The 15,845-nt window shown below is 35.7% G+C and overlaps 1 protein-coding gene across 5 annotated transcripts in view; it reads right to left on the bottom strand.

The window, feature by feature from the left end:
• DMXL2 (Dmx like 2) overlaps window positions 1-15,845 on the bottom strand; it is a 152,741-nt gene that overhangs the window by 49,455 nt on the left and 87,441 nt on the right. For all 5 annotated transcript variants that reach the window (XM_045449743.1, XM_045449745.1, XM_045449742.1 and 2 more), the window contains 4 exons: window positions 11,711-11,800; window positions 9,487-9,604; window positions 3,439-3,558; window positions 395-622 (listed from right to left, as the gene is read on the bottom strand). In XM_045449743.1, coding sequence (XP_045305699.1) covers window positions 395-622; window positions 3,439-3,558; window positions 9,487-9,604; window positions 11,711-11,800 — 556 coding nt within the window. The remainder of the gene's footprint in view (window positions 1-394; window positions 623-3,438; window positions 3,559-9,486; window positions 9,605-11,710; window positions 11,801-15,845) is intronic.

Genomic DNA, 15,845 nt, shown 5'->3' with positions numbered 1-15,845 from the left:
TTCCCCAAAGTATCTGCCAATTCCTCTTCAAACTTATTTAATAAAAGTGACACATGATTAGCACAACATGAATGAAAAGGCTTAATTAAAAAAAAAGTTTTGATTATCTGCAAATGAATACATATGTTCTTTACAATTGTACTATCATACCATTCCTATTTATAGGAAATCATAGTGCAGGCAAGAAACTTCACATTAAAATATTTACATCATTTTCTGTCAGGCTGATTATCTTCATCACAGAAAACTTTCTAATAAAGACATATTTCTAAACATATACGTCATTACCAGAAAATTACAATTGTCACCATAGCACATATTTCAGAAGGGTTTGTGCATTTCACGATTGAAGACCACTCTGAGCTGCGAATGCCCAGTCTTAAAGTTACCTTACCTGCTGAAGGTGTTGCTCTTATTACTTCAACCCCTTCTGGGAGATCAAGAGGTTGGCTATATACCAGTCTAGAACTCAGAATAAGTTTACTAGCAGTTTGAAGATTGGCAATTGATGCAGAATGTGGCATGGGGCTCACACTAGGAGATGCTTCTGGAGAAGAGTCTACATTCTTCTGTCCAGGGACTGAAAGTAGACTCTCTGATGAAATACCTTCTGAAGCTTTAGCTTTGAAAATAAATTATGAAATATATTACTATCATCACTATATACATTAGCTAGAATAATACATTGTTATCATTTAAGAAACATGGTTTTTTTCAAAGTGCTTTGGAGACAAGGCCAATTTTTAGACTTTTGCTCAGTTACCCTGACAGATTTTTAACTATTTTACTATCACCAACTCCATCACACAGACAGACTTAATCACATGTAAAAGCTAGAAAAAAACCTCAAGTTATCTAGTCCAATGTTTTCAACCTTTAAAAAATATCAAAAGCTTGAGGTGGAACTTATTAACTTGCAGATTCCTGGGCCTCACCACACAAAGAATGATTCAGTTGTTTTGGGGTAGACCACAAAAATCTGTATTAATAAGCATCCCAGGTGTTTCTGAAACATAGCATCATGAATCAAACTTTGAGAAATAACAAGGTATTACCTCACATAGTAGATGAAAGAACTTAGGTTTGGAGAGCATAATGACTTTCCTAAAGCCATATAATTAGCTAGGAGCAAAGAAGACACTAAAACACCAGCCTCTTGACTACCAAGTGTTGCAACAAGATGATTTCAGAAACAAACACAAAAAATAAAGTTCTAAGCAATTTTAAGACATTATTAGTTGACTAGCTTTGTAAGGGATATTGACCTTGATCTTCTTCCCAGGAGTTTCCAGCTTTTACATTAGAATGGAATATAAATCTCTAAGCAGATTCAGTTATCTGTGCTTCTGATACATGGGAGGGACACTGTGAATTGCATTTATTTATCTGTGTGCCTGTCTACTCCAATTAGACTATGACTTTATCAAGGGCAAGGATGATGCTTGCTTTGTATATTAATTGTAGATTAATAAGAGATGGTAAGTAATCCCCTTTTGCTTCTGGTGGATGGCAAATGTATCCATCTACTTTAGAATGGCAGACCACTAGATGAGAAATATAAAAACATTGTCCATAAAAGAGAATAAGACTACAAACTTGCATCAGTATTCAGCAGAAAAAAAGCACTACTCCTAGCTCTACCACTAACTAGATATGTTTCCTCACACAAGGCACCTGACCATCTCTGGTTATTTTCTCATCTGCAAAATAAGGTTGAACTATATTATTCCTCTTCCTGTAAACCAGGCAATTTTCTAATGTATATCTCATGCTAAGAAAGAAAAGAAGAGCAAGAAAAAAAAACAAAGGCTGTAGAGCCAGAAAACCTGATTTTGAAACTTGGTCCTATGATAAGCTAGACGTGGGACTTGGTCAAGTTACTTAATATTATTCCATTAGTACACTGGGGATAATATCTATCTCACACATATAAAGTATTTATCTATCTCAGTGCCTGGCACTTGAAAGGTAGTAAACCTGTTCCTTCCCCATCTAAATTTAAAGCCCATAATTTCATTCTCTGCCAGGATTTTCAACATAATGATATAGTCAAGTATAAGCTGTGAATGACAATATATACTATATTAAATCTCTTGTGAACATTAGAACCAAAAGATAGAAGATGCTTCCCGTCGTAGTTGAAGGGAGCATATTATTTGTTTGCCTCTACTGTAATCTTCTTATTTGTGACCTTCTACTACTATTAGAAACAGAGTAAGCAAGCAACTCTATACTAGCCCTGGCTTTAGGGGAATAGCAGTGGGAACACTTCCCTCATAAACAGTGGGGACAGAAGGTATCATATTCTTCCTGTCCTACCACAAGGATCTGTTACTACCTCTATTAATCTCTTCAGAACCATTCCTGGTTCTGTGTCCAACTCCATTGTGTTAAAAATTCTCTTCCTGACAAGTTGGTTTAAGATCACTCTATTCTTCCATTTTTGTGAAACAATATGTAACACCAAGAATTAACTTCAGAACTTTCTTTTGAAAGAACTTTTGGATTCCTGCTGCCTCAAAATGATTAGGCTCAACTGGGCACAAGTAAAGTTTCTATCAAATCATTTGGCTTTTCTAACACTAGTTCATGGCCCAGTTAGAACAGCTATTTACAGTTATATTATAATGTGAATTACAAAGGGAATGAAAAAATATATATTAGTTGACTTGTATTTTAAATGTTTCATGTGTATAAAATCAGCTGAATAATATAACCACCAGAAAAAATAAAACCTTTAAAAACTCTTAAGTATTCTGAGTTAACCAGTTTAAAGCAGCTACAGTTTGGTATGGCTATCTGTGCAGTTCATTTTAACAATGATCTCTCAAAAAGTAAAAGTTTGTTGTAAAAGAAAGATCCATGATCAATTTCTTTGCTTCATACTACAGATTTTCTAATATGCTATGAAATTAACATGAATGTGTACAGCAAAACCATGGCTAAAATAATGTATTGTTGGATTTCTTAACATTCTACACAGTTCTACTTATGAGCTTCAGATGTTCCATCATGTTTTTATAAATAGAAAATCTGCTTCTCAGAGTGATGCTAAAGCTAATGTATACTGTGTGTGCAGTGTGTATTAATCCACAGAAAAGCACAATATTAATTCTTTGGTAAAAACAGATTTATAGAAACAGTATCTAGAAGAGTACCTAGAACAATTCAATAAATATTAACTGAAAAAAATAAATTGATCAAACTTTTTAAATAGATGTCTAACACACCCATGACTGGTTTGTTTTTATATTAACCTGTTTCATCAATTATGTATGATCTTGTAATTAAAATCTTGGCATATCCATACTTTAATCCAGCAACTCAATTTATAGCTCACTGGATCTTCATTTTAAAGAATTAATCAACCTAAAACATTCAGTAAAATGAATTCACTTCATTATCATCTCTGCATACAATTATAATACAATTACTTACCTAAACATGCCTGTACAGATTTAAGATGAAGGTGCCACATATGGAGAATAGAGTAATTATTGCTGTCCTTTTCAATTACTACTAGAAAGAACTTTTCTGAAAACGGTGGTGGACGATACCCTATTGTTCAAAGGAAAAGTTTATTTAAGTTATTTTTCTATTGGGTTAAAAGAAAGATACTTTTAAAAAACATCTCTTGATATATATGCAAGTTAGGAAGAAGATGGCAGAACGGATATTTAGGAGCAATTATATTTCATTTTTATGTCAAAAGTTAGGTAGCTGTCAAAGACTAATGAGGCTATGTCAAAAGTACACAAAAGCCAATATGAAGGTATACCTATTGGTCAAAGATGGACAATTTGAGCATCAAAGAATAAGTGAATGTAATTTATTAGAACATATTGACTACAGAGAAAACCATGAGTTTATAAAAATACCAAAAGAGAAAGAAAGGGCACATAAGAGAAAAAGGAAAGGAAGGGCAAGAAAAAACAAAAGGAATGGAAGGAAGAGAAACAGTGGGGGAGAGAGGGAGGCAGAGAGAGGGAGGGAAGGAGAGAGAGAAAAGAAGACATAGAGCAAAAGGGGAAGAGAGTATGCAAGAGCATAGTCAGCTTCACTCGATGCCCCTCACAGTAACTGGGGCATTAACTCCTTATTTGGAAAATTGAAGTAACATTTATCTTGATTTTCCTATATGAAAATAGCATTAAAAAAATTAAAAGTCATGGGGAGGGGCAGTAGTGGTGATATAGAAAAGACTGTTTAGAAATTTCATGCATTTTTTTATGATAAGGCATTGTGGAAGTAATTTTCCCTGTTGACAATTTTATTTTTCATATACGAAAATGAGATCTACACAGAACAAAAACTTTTTATATTTTTTCTTCTAATGTAGTTAACATATAATATTACATTAGTTTCAGGCGTACAATATACTGATTCAACAACGCTATATATACTCTGTGCTCATCAAAATAAGCATACTATTAATCCTTTTACCTATTTCACCAATCCTCCCACCTACCTCCTCTCTAGTAACCATCTATTTTCTATAGATAAAAGAGTTTGTTTCTTGGTTTGTCTCTTTTTTTCCCTTTGTTAGTTTGTTTCTTAAATTCCAGTTATGAGTGAAATCACATGTTATTTGTCTTTCTCTCACTGGCTTATTTCACTTAGCACCATACTCCCTAGTGCCAACCATATTGCTGGAAATAGCAAGATTTCATTCTTTTTCATGATTGAAAAATATTCTATTGTGTGTGTGTATGTATGTGTGTATGTAGGTGTGTATATACATACATACACATACCACATCCTCTTTATCCACTCATCTATCAATGGACATGTGGGTTGCTTCCATATTTTGGCTATTGTAAATAATGCTGTGATAAACATAGGGGTGCATATATCCTTTTGAATCAGTGTTTTCATATTCTTTCTGTAAATAGTAGTATGATTATTGCATCATAGGCTAGCTCTGTTTTTAATTTTTTGAGGAACTTTCATACTTTTTCCACAGTGGCTCTGCCAGTTTACATTCCCACTAACAATGCATGAGGGTTCCTTTTTCTCCACAACCTTGCCAACACTTGTTATTTCTTATATTTTAGATTTTAGCCATTTTGACAGGTGTGAGGTGGTATTGTGGTTTTGATTTGCATTTCCTTGCTTATGAGTGATATTGAGCAAAAACTGTCTTTAAAAATGAAAACCCAGGGCGCCTGGGTGGCTCAGTCAGTTGAGCATCTGACTCTTGATTTTAGCTCAGGTCATGATCCCAGGGTTGTGGGACAGAGCCCTGTGTCAGGCTTCACACTAAGCATACAGCCTGGCTAAGATTCTCTCCCTTTCTCTCTCTCTCTCTCTCTCTCTCTCTCTCTAAAATAAAATAAAAAAGAAAGAAAGAAAATCCATAATGACAAGTCATTGACATTCAATGACAACTCAACGAGCACTGCTAGAGCTCTAATCGTGGTCTCTAAATACCACACCTTGGGGAGCCTGGGTGGCTCAGTCGGTTAAGCGGCCGACTTCAGCCCAGGTCATGATCTCGCGGTCCGTGAGTTTGAGCCCCGCGTCGGGCTCTGTGCTGACAGCTCAGAGCCTGGAGCCTGTTTCAGATTCTGTGTCTCCCTCTCTCTGACCCTCCCCCGTTCATGCTTTGTCTCTCTCTGTCTCAAAAATAAATAAACGCTAAAATAAATAAATAAATAAATAAATAAATAAATAAATAAATAAATACCACACCTCATTAAAAAGAACAGTTTGGAGAGATGACTCCATTTTTGCAAAGGATATCTGTAACCTGAGCTTAGGATGACTTATGGTGCCTGAAAGAAAGTAAACTAGCAAGAACAATGAGATTGTGTCAAAAGGACTCAGGACAAACGTGGAGCAACTTGAACCAAACAACATCATATTCATCAGTAATACCTGCTGATAACTTGGGCACAAACTCCTTCCTCTGAAATTGCCAATTAAAGGGAAGGAGCGAAATACTTACACTACATTTCCTAAAAATAACTCTGTATTTCAAAGTAACCAAATAGCTTCAGTTGATAAGAGAAAGCTTTTCTTTACAAATACTTTCCAGATAATAAATGAAAACTGATAAGATTAGGAAAACATAACTTTTCAATCCTTAATGAAATAATGGAGTAAAAAACATCAATGGAAGAAACCATGATATAGTAGACAGGGTGTCTGGGTGGCTCAGTTGGCTGAATGTCCAACTTTTGCTTTTGGCTCAGGACATGATCTCACAGTTCATGGGATTGAGCCCTGCACTGGGCTCTGCATTAAGAGCACAGTGCATGCTTGGGAGACTTCTCCTTCTCTCGCTGCCTGCCCCTCCCCTGCTCGTTCAGGCACTCTCTCTCAAAATAAATAAATATACATTTTTTAAAAAGAAAAAGAGGGACACCTGGGTGGCTCAGTCGGTTGGATGACCGACTTCGACTCAGGTCATGATCTCGCAGTTCGTGGGTTCGAGCCCCATGTCAGGCTCTGTGCTGAATGCTTGCTCAGAGCCTGGAGCCTGCTTAGGATTCTGTGTCTCCTTCTGTCTCTACCCTTCCTCCACTTGTGCTCTGTCTCACTTTGTCTCTCAAAAATAAATAAATGTAAAAAGAAATTAAAAAAAAAGGAAAAGAAACCATGATATAGCAGATTGCTGGCAAATATTACACTGGAATCACCTACCATATGAATCTTCTGCATCTTAGCATCACTAAAAATGAGACATCCTAAGTGATGTTCTTTCTTATGTCCTTCTATAAAGGACACAGCTTCACCTAGGAAGTTGAACCTGGATCTAATCAAATCTACAGAGGTAATTTGTACTTTACAGGAGAAAGTTTGAATGACACCGCAAGTAACTACTTAGAGAAATTGCTATAAAATAACTTTCTCTACATCAAGTAGCATAATGAGACTATAAATGGGTGGGGGGGGTCACGTTAGTTTAAAAGACTCTCAAAAATGAAATACAATGTGTGAACTTTGTTTGGATACAGATCCAAACAAATTAAAAAATAAATTTTGACATTTTTGAGACAACTGAATCAAGTTAACATGGGCTAGGTATTACACAATTCTGAGGAATTTTGTTATTTATCAATGTGATAAAAGCACTCATGTAAGAAGGTCATTTTTAGAAATGCATATGGAAGTACACAGGAGTGAAACAATATGATGAGTAGGTTTGTTTTAAAATGTTTCAAGGGGCACCTGGGTGGCTCAGTCCAAGTATCCAACTCTTGATTTCGGCTCAGGTCATGATCTCACGGTTTCTGAGTTCAAGCCCCATTGGGCTCTGCACTGACAGCAGGGAGCCTGCTAGGGATCCTCTCTCTCCATCTCTCCCTACCCCTCCTCTGCTTGTGTGCTCTCTCTCTCTCTCAAAACAAATAAATAAAACTTATAAAAATACAATAAAATAAAATATTCAGGAACAAAGGAAAAGAAAATAAGATAGGTAAAGCAAGTGCAACAAAATCTTAAAATCTTTAGACTATGCACTCTACTTTTGTCTGTAATAGGCATTTTTCTTAATTAAAAGAAATTAAATTTTAATTAAAACTTAGAAAGTACAAAATAAGGTAGGGGTAGGAAAAAAAGAAAGTCTACCTATTAAGTCTTTTAAAAAATAGCTTCAGGGGCGCCTGGGTGGCGCAGTCGGTTAAGCGTCCGACTTCAGCCAGGTCACTATCTCGCGGTCCGTGGGTTCGAGCCCCGCGTCAGGCTCTGGGCTGATGGCTCAGAACCTGGAGCCTGTTTCCGATTCTGTGTCTCCCTCTCTCTCTGCCCCTCCCCCGTTCATGCTCTGTCTCTCTCTGTCCCAAAAATAAATAAACGTTGAAAAAAAAAATAAAAAAAAAATAGGTTCAAAATCAAGAAGAATGTCAAAGAAATTTTGTACAACATCTAAAGGAAAACCAAGAAAGGGCATTGGGAAATCCTTTGGCATAATTTTGCAATGACATAAAGAAATGTCAAAAGAGGGAAATAAAATATTTTTAAATTTAAGTTTTTCAATTAAAAATATTATAATAAAATACTTTCTATAAGCATTTTCTAGTAGACTGGCATAAATTTCTTGTTAGAAGTAGAACGATAAACAGTACCTAGGTCTGTTGGAAAGCATATAAAAGAGTTTAAATCTTTGTAAAGGTGAAATACTATGGAAAAGCACGTTTTAAATCTATAAAGCAGTAATTTTATGCCCTAGTGACAGTGAAATAAAACAATGTGACAACTAATAACTTTATCAAGAAGAAAAGTATTCAAATAAAAAGCAAAATACATAAAGGGAAAAAAATTACTAGTAAGCAGTGAAGATATGTTTAAGGTAAGCCTCATAGAAGATAAAAATTCATTCTTTCTTATTTTTCACTAAAGAAAAGGCACTTAACTGTATAAATTTGGTAGAAATACTGTACTGAAATATCTATATATACTTCTGTGATACAAGCTATACCAAGAAAATTAAATATGTCCATTTAGATACTTACAATCTATAACCAAATGAGATAAAACATCTGGAAACCTTTTGTAAACTAAAAGAATGTTCATCATATAAAATGTATTCTTAAAGTAGAATATGTCTTTCCTTCTTTCAAAAAGAAAGCATTCTATTTGTTCTATGTTCAAATATGTTCTACATTCAAAGAGAACATGACTGTTTTATAATTACAAAGTTCTGACTTTTAAAAGAAACATTTTAAGCTAAATAATAAAGTTTCAACTAAACATCATATGGGGTCTATTCCTGAAAGCTCTTATGGAAAACTACTTTCTTCTGAAACACAAAAACAAATACAACACATCAGAGGGGGAAATTATGAGGTGGTACCTTTAATTCCCAGTGTATCTGAGGTTCCTGATATAGCATACAAAACAATGTCTTACATTCTATATTCATCAATGATCTATAGCAATTTATTGGGGACTTTTAAAAACTTACACTAAGGGGCTCCTGGGTGGCTCAGTCGGTTAAGGGTCCAAATTTGGCTCAGGTCATGATCTCACCATTCGTGAGTTTGAGCCCTGCATCGGCCTGTATGCTGATAGATGAGAGCCTGGAGTCTGCTTCAGATTCTGTGTCTCCCTCTCTCTCTGCCCCTCCCCTGCTCATACTCTGTGTCTTTCTCTCTCTCCAAAATAAACATTAAAAAATTTAAAAAAAAAATACTTACACTAAAATTAAATGGTTTGCTTAAGACACCACAGGGAACTTACTACCAATCAAAACAATTTACTTGTAGAATTGAACAATTAAAATTACTTTTTAAAACAGTTAAACTAGGTTTCATAACTAACATTTTCTTGGCAAAATCTAGGTCATCAATGAAACTATCTTTAAAAATGTAATTTTCACTCACATGCCTTCTTCACAAACAAGCAATTTTTACAGAATCACATGGTATTATTTACTAAAAATTATGAATGATGACTTTTGATATAAAGATCCATACTCAATATAAATTTGGAGATTTTTTTTAATATTAAGGTATCAAAGTCAAGACTATTTTTTAAAAGTACCTTGTGATGGCTGAAAAAATATTTCTGTTTCCTTTTTCTCCATATCTTCCTTATGCGGTTTGTATCCTATAATGAAGTCTTCTTGAAACACATGAAGCAACTGTGTATTTGAGCCACACTACAAATATGAAAAAAAAATGAAGTTTTATCATTGAAATTCCCTATCTTCCACCCCTCATCTCCTAAGAACACTAATGTATAAGAAATAAATCTAACAATTTCTATTCTTTATTAACTGATGAATTAGAAAGGAAAAAGCAACAGGAAAAAAATCATTTAATCACCTGGGCAGAGAAAATTGCTTTAAAAGATGCTACAGCCCATAGCAGAATTGAATAATAAAAAGAAATGAACAGATCTGCTTCTGAATACACACACACAACCATAAGTGATCTATACAATTGGGAACTCAAAAATATCAGGTCTCGTGACTGGCTGGAGAAGGCTATGCTGACTATGTAATAAGGTAACTGGTACAGGATTCACTTGGTTTTCCTAATTCCATTTGAGAACCCAAATAAATCCTCAAAGCATTCCCAGTCTGTCTAGAGGGAATTATGAGGGGCCCTATAACAGGCAGCTGAGTGACACATCTCTGGATTAATGTAGCTACATGTAGGTAACCAGGATTTCTAAAAGGAGGGATGACACATCACTGTGAGCTGCTACTGCTATGCTAAACGTGGTTTTGAACAATACAGAAAAAAAGATAAAAATAATCACAAATGGCTCCTTATAATCACAAAAGTGAGCTGAAATTCAAGTAAAGACTAAATCCAAGCAAAATCTTATTATGGAAGTATGTCAAGATAATTGGATGACTACGCCACAGATTTCAAGGAAGGAATGAATCTTCCTTGTGGGTTAAATCTTACAGAATAAAGGAAATCAACCTCCTTGCAAAGTACACAGAAATAAAAGAACTGTAAGATTAGGCTGACCCACAGAATTTTTATGAAAGTTATATAGTATTTTTATGTCTCTCCAGATAGAAACCAAAAATCCCTTCACATTTATAATAAAAACAAAAGGCAACCGCCCCAAAGGAAAAAAAAATAAATGAAAAGGGAAGGGTGACGTCTTCACGGATATAAAAATCATACAGCACATTGGGCCCACACCTAGAATGAGTTTTAAACTTTGTAATTTATAAGCCTAAGCCATTTATCAGTGCTTGCTGTTTACCAGCCATTGTGTTAAAGATAACCACAACTAGAGGGGAAAAAATCTTGAACAGGTATGAAGTAAAAAGCATAATGCTAAGTGAGAGTGGCCCCTGAAGAGAAGGAGCTAAAGTGGGAGATGACTTTAACACCCAGTCCTTTAAAAATTAAGACCTTTATGGGAATGAAGACAATCCACTCTTCTCCTATACCTCTATGGAGGAGAGAAAAAGGAAATCACAGGTTAAGGACCTCCTTGAAGGCATTAGTAATTTGAGTCTGGCAGCCACATTTCTGTTGCCAAGAGGTGACATGATAGTTTCTCTTCATTGCTGGAAATTATTACATTTTCCCCAACAGAATATGCAAGGCATCATGGAAAAAATAACAACATAACTATATTTATTTTTAAATATGATTAGCTCATTCCTCATTTCCTTGTTTGAAAATATTGCTAACTTCCTCACCAAAAAAATCTTTTTTTTTTTTTCCTATTTAGAATGAATATATTAGTTCTATCCCTTAGTCCATCAACATGATCCTGAAGAAACAAATATCCTAAGGGTTAGAAAGGAATTTACAAAGTGGCTGTAGGGAGAAGGGTTCTCCCTCTTTCCTAGATAGTAGCTGGGAAGAACAGTGACTACACAAAAGACTGTGATTAGAAAGTACATGTATACTTTCATCTGCATTCTACTGGATATAAAATATCTAACATTCAGCCTAACAAGGCAAACACTCTAAAGCTGAAACTATCAACTGAGCTGAAATGAGTAATAATATAAAGAGAAACCACTAACCAAGCTCCTATGCAGCTGTACTGTATTTTCCTTCATGGTTTCCCTCACTCAATCAAATGACCTTTAAATAGGAAATAGGGCTACAGGTACAATTCAACTGGAGAGTAATTCCTAAATCATTAGATTTTCATTATGGAAATCAAGAGAAGCTGGCTACATTTAGTACTAAACAAGAAAATTATTCTGAGAATGAAATAGATGCAAATAAAGCATTCTGGGATGAAGTATATTAATATCCCCAATTCACAAGCATGTTTTTACTTGGTTGGTTATTGCATCGAGTTCAATAATGCAGCCAGGTCGAGCAGTAGACTGTTGGCTCACAATATTAAACACTTCTCCAATAAGTTTCTGTAAACAAAAAACACAAAATGTTAATGATCAACAATGCATGAATCTGTCAACATGATATAGCATCTCAGACATTGAGGGATCCTCTAAATATTCACTTACTGGCAATGGCAATTCATACATTCAAAGAAATATTGCAAACTTCTATATTCAATCTTATTCTCATGTTTAACATTAACAAACCAATTAGAAAAATCTATAGTGTTTACCTAAATAGTGCTTAACTTCAAGGCATCTAGTTCTTTCAACATGTCTCATTTTGCTGTCTTAAAGCTTCAAGACGGACATGGCTGAGGGTCTGGCCCAATGCCCATGTGTATGGTTTGCAGATCTGCAATACCATTTAAAGTCTGGGGGCACCTGGGTGGCTCAGTAGGTTGAGCATCTGATTCTCGATTTTGACTCAGGTCATGATCCCAGGGTCATTGAATCAAGCCCCATGTCTGGCCCCACACTAGGCATGGAGACTGCATGGGATACTCTCCCTCTCCCTCTCTCTCTCTCTCTCTGCTCCTCCCCTGCTCTCTCTCAGTCTCTCTCTCGAAATAAATAAATATTTTTAAAAATTAGGAGCGCCTGAATGGCTCAGTCGGTTAAGTGTCCGACTTTGGCTCAGATCATGATCTCAGTTTGTGAGTTCGAGCCCCACAACAGGCTCTCTATCAGCACGGAACCTGCTTCTGATCCTCCATCCCCCCCCCTTCCTGCCCCTCCCCTGCTTGTTCTCTCAAAATAAATAAATTTTTAAAAACTTAAAAAATAAAAGTACAATTCTGCCAGTTAGAAGGTAAGGGCAATGGCTGAGAAGTGAGACTCTGCCTTGAGATGAGGATGTTCGAACTAACACAGGAAGCCTAACTTTGGACCCCCAAACTCCAAAACCCTTGTGCTGAAAAAAACAGTCCCTTTTCCCTTCTTCCAATCAGGCTTCTCTTGCATAAAAACCTTTCAGTAACTTCACCTGAAGCAGTTACCTCACAAGGAACTGCCCAATCTCCTTAGTATCAATCACCTCTATTACTTCTTACCACCTCCAGGCCACTAAGAGGGGTTAGATCCCAGCTTAGCCTAGGGGCATTTATACAAGATTGGCTCTGGGAAAACAGCACATACTCTGGAGCTGTAGGATCTTTCTTGTCAGCAGGATTCCAGAAACCATGTACGGGAACAGATTCTAGGGTTATTAGACCAAGGAGGACAAGATACGTGGTGGTTGGGTAGGGCTGAATTTATTGTTACAAGTACCTTCACCCAAGATTCAGTATTTAAAGTGTTAGCTCAGACACCTGCGAGTGGTGTTAACAGTCGGCTGGGTTTGTTCATTGAAATCTGGATGCCTACAGGTGGTGAGGTTAAAACACGGGAGTATCTCTAATACCACCATGAATCTTTGCTACTCAAGTGTGGTCAATGGACCAGCAACGATAGCAGCATCCAGAAGCTTTTTATAAATGCAACTCTCAGGCTCTGAAGTGAATATATCTGCATTTTAATCTCATGTACAATCTCTAGATGATTTGTGTACATGCTGAAGTTTAATAAATACTGATGTAAACCAACAGTTCTCAGCCTTGGCTGCACACTGAATCACCTGAGGAACTTTAACAACCATTGATACTTAGGTCCCACGCACAGAGATTGATGTATTGGTCTAGGGTACAATCTGAGCATCAGGCATTTTATAAGCTCCTCAGGTGCTTCTGACAAGCAGCCAAGGCTGTAATCCCCTGGTAGGGATACCCATTCCAGCTAAGGATTTGCCTTGCCTGCAAACAACTCTTCTCCTGGCACCATAACTAATGGCCTTAACAAATGCCTTATTTAACACTACAGGATCTTACCCCACCTCCAACAAAGGAACCCATTTTACACAGAAGATAGGACCAGAATTAGGATAAAGTGAGTGAAAATACTCACCCTGGATACAAAATTTAAGAGGGGGTGCCAAAAACTCAATAATCAAGATAAATAATATCTTAAATGATTTTTAAATCAAAATCAATGCAAAAAAATTCAAAATGAATCAAATATCAAAATTTTAAATACAGCATTCAATAGTGTCAGGAGGTGTCTGACTGGCTCAGTCAGAAAAGCGTGCAACCATCTCTTGATCTTGGGGTCATGAGTTCATGCCCCACATTAAGTGTAGAGATTACTTAAAAAAAAAAAAAGTGTCTTGATGAGCCATATTAGAGCCTGAGATAAAAGCAAAACTTCACACACATGTTTTTATGTATTTTTTAAATGGTTAATTTTTTTCTAGAACATTGAGGTGGTTGAAAACTACTGAAAAGTAGGTACATTAAAATTCACATTATTTTAAATTTAAATTTATTTATCCCAAAAGAATATTATTTTATTTTCCTGGCTTTAATGGCAGCAAACTTATCAATTTTTTTAAAATCTACTTTTTGCTTATCTTGTTTTCAAAACAGACAACTTATTTGATAGTCTCTTGACCAAGAGACAATCTTCAATGATTTTTAATTAACTTCAACTTACTGAAACTTCTTTTGCAGGACAACTTTGTGACCAGTATTATTTTCTTTAAGTTCTCAACTACATTTCCAAATGTAAGACTGTACTAAGCAAAATTTGTGAGTCAGTTTTAGAAGATCCAATCAACAATGTTGATTTTATATTATAAATTATGGACACTGCATGACACTTAAAACTATTTCAGACAAAATTTCCCTAAGTCTTAAACTATCAAAACATATATGAGCCAAGCATTTGGTAAACAAGATTATCTATATAACATAACTTTTCTCCAGTTAAAACTTCAAGATCTAAAGCACTTCAGTTAATTTTCATACCTCCATTTTGAACGTGAAATTAGTATTTGCACTAATTTGTACTGTGGTAGTCAAAATAATGGCCCCCCAAAATGTCCACATCCTAATTCCCAGAACGTATGAATATGTTACTTTACATGACGAAAGAGATTTTGTAGGTGTCATTAAATTGAGGATCTGGAGATGAGGACATGATCTTGAATTAGAGGTAGAAGGGCCCACTATAACCATAATGGTCCTTATGAGAGGGAGGAAGTGTGGTCAGATTCAGAGAAAGATGTGACAGAAGCAGCAAAGGCCAGAGAAAGAGAGATTTGAAGATGCTATGCTCCTAACTTTAAAAAGGAGGAAGGAGCCATGAGCCAGGAGATGCAGGGACCTCTAGAAGCTGGAAAGAGCAAGAAAAAGGATTCTCCCCTAGAATCTCCAGAGGGAATATGGCCCTGCCAACACCTGGGTTTTAGGATGTCTGACCTCCAAAACTGTAAGATAATAAAAGTATTGTTTTAAAACCACCGATTTGATGGTAGTTATTTGTTGTATCAGCAGTCAGAAACTAAGAAAGAATCCCACAATCTCCTTAATTTTTACTTGATAGGCTCTTTTTCCAATAATAATAACACATCTGTTAACTCATACATTTTTTTTTAAAGTTTATTTTGAAAGAGAGAGACAAACAGAACAAGCGTGGGAGGGAAAGAGAGAATCCTAAGTAGGTTCCCCACTCAGAATGGAGCTGTATGTGGGGATCAAATTCACAAACCACAAGATCATGACCTGAGTTGAAATCAAGAGTCACTTAACTGACTGAGCCATCTAGGTGCCCCTCATACATTTCTAGTTTGTCCCTTTTTTAAAATTCATTTTCAGGTTCAGGAACTATATTCATACCTCTCATTTACACTCATCAAGCATACTTTCAAAGTTACTTTCTCTTATTATATCTGACAAATCTCAGTTGAAAACTGGATTAGCAAAGAAGTAAATTTTGATCAGATTATTGAAGTATTTGCTTTGTTAAAGCCAGAAAGGTAAGAGTATAATAAATTGTTTGGGGCATAAATAAAATATTTAAATTTAAAATAATATTGTGAATTTCACTATACTTACTTCCAACTTTCAATACTTTTCAACTACTTTAATGTTCTGGGAAAAAATTAACCATTGAAAAATTACAGAAACGTTTATAGAGTGCACATTCTTCCTTTTTCCCCAGGCTCCAACGAGGCTCATCATGGTACCGTAGGATT

This window comes from Leopardus geoffroyi, chromosome B3, assembly GCF_018350155.1.
Source record: "Leopardus geoffroyi isolate Oge1 chromosome B3, O.geoffroyi_Oge1_pat1.0, whole genome shotgun sequence".
NCBI classification, from domain to species: domain Eukaryota; kingdom Metazoa; phylum Chordata; class Mammalia; order Carnivora; family Felidae; genus Leopardus; species Leopardus geoffroyi.
This window is presented reverse-complemented; position numbering and strand designations above follow the sequence as displayed.